The sequence below is a fragment of the Scomber scombrus genome, chromosome 8 (genome assembly GCF_963691925.1).
Source record: "Scomber scombrus chromosome 8, fScoSco1.1, whole genome shotgun sequence".
NCBI classification, from domain to species: Eukaryota; Metazoa; Chordata; class Actinopteri; order Scombriformes; family Scombridae; genus Scomber; species Scomber scombrus.
The window spans coordinates 29,631,054-29,639,482 of NC_084977.1; the positions used below are offsets into that span (position 1 = coordinate 29,631,054).

Below are 8,429 nucleotides of genomic sequence, written 5' to 3' on the forward strand. Positions count from 1 at the left end.
CTCAACATCACTTTCTTTGAAAGACCAATTTAGACTTTTACTTCTTGTCCCTCATTAATAATTTGAAAGCGAGATATGAGTGTTTGTCTAGATTTTTATGTTTGAATTATCCTCTAATAACCTTTGAGCAAGCTTTGAACAGGACTCCTCCATTGTGCAGACACACTATACAGTTGTCTCCTCACACGTTATCTCTGCAAAAAGATAAGATAAGATTAAACTTTATTAATCCTGAAGGAAAGTCTTGTGTTAGAGATCAAATTCAAATCAAAATGACAACATAAGAATAAAAACAAAAGAGTATTAAATGTAACGTGTGTATAAGGAGTAAACACTAACACCAGTGTTTAATAGAGTAAAACAGTAAAAGTAAGATAAACTTAGTGAAGTAAGTAAACTAAAATAGAAAAGGGATATTACACATGATATTGAATTCATGTAAAGTTATAATACTGCAAATTATCAGCACTAAAACAATGAAATGGTATAATTTGGATATGTAGTTATGTCTTCTCTCATGGTACTGGGTGATAACTCAATAAAGCATTTAGTGACTATTAGTGGAATTGTATCATGCTCATATCGTCATAATGTTGTAAAAATGATGTCTAAATGATGAATTCAAAAAAGAAACCCATTCATTTGGAGCTCAGTCGGTCACATTCAATCAGATTTTTTAAAACGTGCATTTGCAGTTTGATCATGACTTCAGATGAATAGAAGAAGAAGAAGAAGGAACTTTTGTTTGGACACATCTGCAGGTCAATTTCAATAAAAAAAACTTGAGACATAATAGAAAAGAAAATAGTTAGAATAGTTACTGAATCGCCAAAGTTACTGCAACTCATCCTCATGATGACATGAATATATTTGCCAAATTTCATGACAAGTATATAAACATACAGTATCTTTATACACATGAAATAGCTGCTGAAATAAATATGGTGTATAAATATGTATAAATGTACAATATAGTGAAATATATCATAAACCATTGGATGCATTAATGTGAATTTTTGTACAGACATTTATGACGATGTATTTTATTGACTATAGTGATCCTCTGAATCTGCCTCTAAAGCCACCGTGAGGTTGATATTTGAGGTTGATTGCCATGAAATTAGCTGCTTACATTCTTGTCCTCCTTCAGATGAAATGTAATCACTTATCTCTTAACTTTCATCAAACACCATCATCAGGTCAAAAGTTCAATTTGACCAATATTTTAGTTTATGAGCAAACACCAAAAAATACAGAACTACTAACATTCCCTTCAGTCTCATCTGTACTTTGTGTTTTGTGCTAATTAGCAAATATTATCCTGCTAAGACTCTAAGCTAAGATGCTAAACTTAGCTTAGCATCTTCATTTAAGCTCACCAACATTAACATTCAGCCTCACAGAGCTCCCACATATTTATCTGTGAGAACTTCTCACCCTTTACAACACCAACAGGCCCCTCAGATCCTCCCACGTTAGCATGTTAGCATGTTAGCATGAGCCCTGCTCATGGAGAAGAGAAAAAAAAGAGACCTTTTGTGAAGCGGCCCCTCGGCTCTGGAACAGCCTGCCAGAGACCATGAGACAGTCTGTTAAGATGCATCTAAAGACTCACTTTAAATTATCTGGCTGTTTTATTTGTTATCTGTTTTCTTTGGGTTTTAACTTTGTCCTTAAATTTAGTTCTATTTTATATTTTCGCTCCTTTTTTAAGCTTGCACGTCTACCTATGTGAAGCACTTTGGTTGAGTTTAGTTTAGTTTGATCATTTTTAGATGTATGCAACTCAAACACAAAAGTGTCCTTGTTTTCAACTCCTTTTACAAACAGTGACAACCTAAAAAAAAGAGGCAGTTTCTGACTGAAAAGGTGTCGGCTGAAGCATTATCTTATAACACCGACCCTTTTAACCTTTTTACATTCATCTTTTTAACAGATTCTTACATGCATAACATACATAACACATTTATAATGATATATATAGAATGCACATACAATAATACACTGAGAATATGCACATATATCTTTATATATATATACGTATTTCCTTATGTTTATGCAGGTGAGTGTGGACGCTGTGAGGGAGCTGGACAGGAATCTATTTGAGGCCTACATCGAGAGGCGTGCCGATCCCATCGCTGGTTCTCTGGAGCCGGGCATCTACGCCGGATACTTTGACTGGAGAGACTGCCAAACACCTTCAGGTACTGTTCGCTGCAGCGGGGCCTCGCTGGAAGTCAGTAAAAAAGCTGTTAGCCTGCGTGTCATAGTGGTAAATAAACGCTTGTATGTGAGGCGGAGACGACCTAGGGAGGGGGAAGGGGAGGAGGGGGGGAAACCACCCCGAAAAAACCACTAACTGACCTCGGTAATATCAGAAAATGTTGTTTCCTAACAGTCCTGTGGGATGAGAACTCAACATGTCTGGTCTGATCTGTGTCTTTGTGGTCCACGTGTGTCATGTGTAAAGTACGTCTCTTTGATGTCTTACTGTAAGCACCACTCAGATGATTTCAGGCAGCCCCCCTCGTGGCCTTTTGCGTTTTTAACTGTGGGTGTGTAGCAATGTGTGTGTGTGCATGTATGTATGTGTGTGCATGTATGTGTGTGCATGTGTGTGTGATTGTTTATGAGTTATGTTTGACTTTTCGCTCACCAGATGCACTCCAAACCCAGGTGAAACTTATATGTGTATATGTGGTTTACCTTTAGCACAGGATGTGAAGCAACGTTTTCTGTGTGTGCGCATGTGTGTGTGTGTGTGAGAGAGAGCTCTGAGTGGATTTTTCAGATGGGCAGCGGCTTATTACACAGTTTTTGAAAAAGGCGGCATGGATCGAAAGTTGGGCCTTGCTCTGGTTTGTTCCTGCCGGTCTGTGTTTGTGTGGTGAGGCTGCATGTGAAAGAGGAACATTTTGGACACTAAACCACAGTTCTAGGATATGATACTTTCACTTGTTGCACTTTTTTCGTGTGCGACTGTGGGCGCTGAAAGGCATTAGAAATCCAGTTTCAGTGCTTTCGGTCTGTTGTCTTCTCTCGTCGTTTCACTTTTAAAGTTTACTAAATGTTATTTACTTCCAGGCAACACGGTGACTGTGCTCTCCGCTCACACAGCAGAGAGAGTGACACACCGATGATGATTGTGTTGGAAAGAAAGATGTCACACAGCTCAAGCCTATCTATTCATTCATTCTGTTATTAATGAAACTATGCATATTAATCAGCATTATCTTTGTTCTCCTTTTTTTGTTTAAAGATTATTTTTTGGGGTTTTTTGCCTCTATTTGGTAGTACATGGCATAACGAGAGAGAGACAGAGACAGACCAGAGACAGAGAAAGAGGGGGGAATAACCTGCAGCATAGGTCCCCTGCCATTATGTGGCTCCAGCATTGACATTTTAACAACATTGGCACATTTGCACCCATCGTCCCGATTGATAAATGGATCAATCTCGTCATACAGAGCAGAATCACAATGATAATTAGGGCTGAGCGTCGGTGCTTGATATCTTTTCAAGGTATCAACTGAAATAAATTGATACCAAGTAGTATCGAAACAAACGATACCTGCAATCAATCCTTTTTGCACCCAGAGCTAGAAAATAAGACTATTTGCACGGACTTGTTCGCAGCCAATCAACAGCAAGACTTTCAAAATGCAAATAATTTAGATGTGGAGGAGTGGCGGCATGTTATGCAAATGAATGCTTCTATTCACATGATGGGTATCAGGTGTACTCAGGTGGGACCGGAGACACCACAGCGCTCGCGTCTCGAGTCCCAACTGCTCCACACAACACCATCTGATACCTCCAAGGCTGCCTGGGTCAAGGCAAGATGGAGGCACCAGTGGAAGCCAGCAGAACCATCAAGGCTCCACCATTACATTGAAAACCCCACAGCCAAACTGTCAGTACTGTCCTTAAGAGGATAACGTGTATCCACTGATGTTACTATATCAGTATTGCTGTGAAGTTTAAAGTTATTAAGAGGAGACAAAGGACAAATGAAATCTGATCCATGATCCATGACTATACTTTCTTTGGACTCATATGCCTGGATGCCACTGCAAATGCAAATGTGGGGATCCACTACAAACTGCAGAACACGTTATAACCAGCGGCTCCAAACACCGGCCACCGAATGGCGATCATGGTCTAATTGACCTGGACGAGGAAACACTGGACTGGCTCGCCTCTACGGAGCTGAAGGTCTAAGGACATACGCCAAAAGAAGAAGGAGGTTTCACTTTAAGGATACTTGGATCGGTGGTGGTATCGTAATCTTTTAAATGATACCCAGCCCTAATGAAAAAAAAGGAAATAAGATGGAGAAAATGTTTCCTAACAATCTGAAACAGACATTATAATCAGGCAGGTGTAAAACTAGGAAAACAAGAGAAAAGTCCGCACACTGCAGCTCCCAGTGCAGGTATTTATGTGGATATCACCAGCGTGACGTTTAGAGCTCAATGCTCTTCCTCACACCTGAAGACTTTTCTCTTGTTTTTATATTTGTTGTTTTGGTCCAGCAGCTGTTTTATTCATCTGTCTGGATGTGCACGTCCATCACAAACCTTAAAGATATAAAACACTACAAATAAGTTAGTTAAGACGTCCTTCATGAACACATATCTGAGTGGATTTAAACAATATTCTACTGGTTTTTATCTCAGTACGTTGAATATTTGCATGAAAAGCTGATTGTAAATTTCATAGTTTCATCTTTAAAATGCATGATTTTACTCTTTTTAGCATCAAATCTCTAATATTAATGAATTAATAATGACAAATAAAGAAAGATGAAGTCATTTCTCGTGACTGCTTCTTCAGCACAAATGATGGAAATCTGGAGAATCGTTTATTATTATTGGTTAGCTCTTGAAACAGAATATGACGATAGCAGTATGTGTGTTTGGGAACACAGTTACTTTTCTTATCATTTCATAACCAAGCACATCTCCTCTCTTTGTAAGCTTCACTTTTTAATCAAACGAGTTTGAAATAAGCCCCGAACGCCTCACATACAGATTAAAAGTGCCAGACTCTCTCTTCCCTTTTATCAACTGGAAACTCGAGTGGGTTGTTATTTTCTCGTGTCTTTTTTATTTTTCTCATTCAAGTCACACCAGCTCGTTTAGAGATCGATCGTAGACGACCGCAAAGCCGTCTCCCGCTGACTCTGCTTGTGTTTCACCGGGGAATCGAGCACTATCGCTTCTTGTTTATGGACTTTTGCGTTAAAGTTGCACCTTTTTCAACATCTATACTTTGCACAAATTGGAGCCTTTTGAGTCTTGAGTCGGGTTGGGAAGCACCAGGATGTTACTTGAGTCTTTGGGGTTTAATGAGGCCACATCTGGCAAAACATCTGGAGTCAAAATGTTGTGTGTACTGTGTTTAAATTACTCATATACTTAATTTACCCACTCAAAATACTCCAAAACCATTTATGAAGCTTTCAGTGGCCTCGTGGGAGAATATAACCAAGAGGTGTATGACGTAAGGAATGATGAAAACTGTTTTCTAGTTAGCTCTCTCTCTCTCTCTCTCTCTCTCTTTCTCTCTTTCTCTGTCTCAGCATCTTTTCATCACGCTGTGTCTGTACTTTTGATTGGAGTCGTGTCTTCTTCTCCCTCAGGTGTCAGGAACTACCTAAAGGAAGCGCTGGTCAACATCATCACAGTTCACGCTGAGGTGAGACCAAACCAGCACACCCTCCTCCTACACACTGAGCACTTTCATCCAGCTCTGTATTTACAAGGTGTCTTCTGTGTGTGTGTGTGTGTGTGTGTGTGTGTGTGTGTGTGTGTGTGTGTGTGTGTGTGTGTGTGTGTGTGTGTGTGTGTGTGTGTGTGTGTGTGTGTGTGTGTGTGTGTGTGTGTGTGTGTGTGTGTGTGTGTGTGTGTGTGTGTGTGTGTGTGTGTGTGTGTGTGTGTATGTCTTTATCTCCAACTCTCTCAGGTCTTCACAGTCTCTAAGGATCTGGTTCCTCGGGTTTTGTCTAAAATTGTCGAGTCAGTAGCGGACGAGATGTGCCGCCTTATGCAGTGCGTCTCCTCCTTCAGCAAAAACGGAGCCCTGCAGGTACACACAAACACACCGACACGCACACAGCATTCATATCACTCATAGTAAAAGATCTTGACTCAAATCGACCCTCAGACTCGTCGGGGTTTTACCTGCCGTTTCTGATAACATATTTCAGTTCAACCTATCAACTGCTGACAGTTTGTGATGTGATATTATCGCCTTTTGTTGTTTTCCTCCCTCCCCCCATTTTTTTTTTGTGTACTTTGTTAACCCCGTCCCCTCACCCCCCCTTTTCACACTTTCCTCAGGCACGACTTGAACTCTGTGCTCTGAGAGATGCCATAGCCACATACCTAAACGCTGAAAGCAAGTGAGTGCAGCACACACACACACACACACACACACACACACACACACATGCACATTTCACATGGTGTGGTGCCACAGATGGGAACTCGCATATTGTTGCCCCAGTGATTTATGGCCATGAATGTCACAGACATAAATCTTAGCAGTCGCACATCCCTCATTACAATCCCTATTTATGTTACTTGGTGGGTTATAGAAAGGAAGTGAAAGTAATCTGGTTCTGCTGTGTGCATGCACTGCGGTGTTTGCGTGTGTGTGTGTGTGTGCATGTGTATGTGTGTGTGTTCATGTGGGTAGGTCAGTATGTGCATGCCTGGATACATACACGCACTTATTTTAAACAGTATTTTCTTGGTTGCTGCATTTAATAAACGTGCTTTGTCTTCCAGTGCCAGCTTCAAACTGGCTTTAGACGCCCTGCCTCAGTTGCACAACGGAGCTGATAAGAAGTGAGTCTGATTCTGGCACATGTTGCTAATAAATACACCTTCTGCTTTTAAGATGAATTACATGTGTTTTTTTGTTGTTGTTGTTGTTTTTTTCGTCTACCAGGTTGCTGGAGGAGCAGCTGAATAAGTTTAAGAGCAGCATGCAGCTACAGCTCACCTGCTTCCAGGCCTCCTCTGTCCAGCCAGTGAAGAGATAAACCCCCTTTCTGCGCTGTCATACTTCCTTATCCGTCTGCGAATCGACTCCTATCTTTTTCAGTTATCACTTTATTGTTTACTCATCACTATATTCGGTGTCACTTTCAATTTCTGCTTCACTAGGCTCAACATGCATGTCTGATTGTCTAATCTTGTAACACACTAAATGAGTCGATTTCATTGTTACTGTGCAGGACAGTCCCATTCATTTGGGTTATGCTAATTTTGCACATGCACCAATTGTTAAACAGAGAGCATGCAAGTTAGGTGGCTTTGAGGACGCTGTTGGGTCACCACTGGTTTTATAAGACCATCACCAGTTACAAGCTAGAATCTCCAACGTCTCTATTAGTACTAACCCTAAACTATGTGTCCGGATCACGCCTTGTACTGTGCCATCTTAATCACTCAATAAAATTAGGTGAAGTACTCTTAAATTAAATGTGATGTTTTCATTTGAGGTCCATTTACTCGCTTGTTTCCCGAGCTATCAACTGTCCCACATCGCAAATTAGGTTTTTAGGACTTTTCGTCGATGTTGCATTTAAATGTTGAGCTTGACGATTTGGTATATGTCAATAGTTTTTTTGCTTCAAAGAAAGGTTGCCTCACCGTCAGTAGCCCTTCAGGGATGATTGTGTGCATGATTGTGTGCATGCAACAAAAAGGTGTAAACATCAGTGTATGAGCGTGAATGTCACGTTGACTCACTGGTGGCTGTTGTGGTTTTTGGGGAAAACCAAACCTTTTAGAGACAAAGTGCTTAAAACAAAAAAAACAGCAAACAGCACATGGTGAAGTGAGTTATCCACCCTTAAAACAGAGCGCTCATTTCTTGGCCTATAGAGCCTAACTGTCCTCCCAATTTCACTGAACTTTAAGTAGCTTTTCAGATAAAAGGTGGGGCCCAAACGTCCTATACACACTTTTTTTTCCCAAAATGAATGAAGAAGTAATCAAGTCCCTGAACTACTTCTGAACTACACTTGTATGTGCTACGCCTAAGTATACATAGAGTTACTTCTCAAATATGGTTTCAAAAAATCAACTGTCAGGTGTCCATATGAAAGTGAAAGAGGTTGCAATCATTCCTCCTGTTCACACTGACTATTGACTATTAATAGGTTTTTTTTTTTATCAGCTTAAGAATTTGAGTTAAAAGTTGACTCTTTGCAAAAAATGCACATGAATTTCAGAATATCTTATATCTATTTGGTATGCTCCCCCACCTTTTGGATTAATAACAGCATGCATTCACGCTGCTAATAGTCTATACATGTTGGTACTAAACCTGATGACCCATGTTAACCCGGCAGGATCTGACAATGTGCCAAAGACCTTCTGGGATGTCACGGTATGCCTGGCTTTCTCAGACTT

At 40.4% G+C, this 8,429-nt stretch overlaps 1 protein-coding gene across 1 annotated transcript in view; it reads left to right on the forward strand.

Moving 5' to 3' along the window:
* The window catches only part of exoc2 (exocyst complex component 2), a 63,852-nt gene extending 56,345 nt beyond the window's left edge, over positions 1 to 7,507 (forward strand). Inside the window, exons 23-28 of the mRNA XM_062424507.1 lie at positions 2,063 to 2,204; positions 5,645 to 5,700; positions 5,968 to 6,090; positions 6,345 to 6,406; positions 6,795 to 6,854; positions 6,958 to 7,507. Coding sequence (XP_062280491.1) covers positions 2,063 to 2,204; positions 5,645 to 5,700; positions 5,968 to 6,090; positions 6,345 to 6,406; positions 6,795 to 6,854; positions 6,958 to 7,051 — 537 coding nt within the window. The 3' untranslated portion in view covers positions 7,052 to 7,507. The remainder of the gene's footprint in view (positions 1 to 2,062; positions 2,205 to 5,644; positions 5,701 to 5,967; positions 6,091 to 6,344; positions 6,407 to 6,794; positions 6,855 to 6,957) is intronic.
* Positions 7,508 to 8,429: the final 922 nt, after the last annotated feature.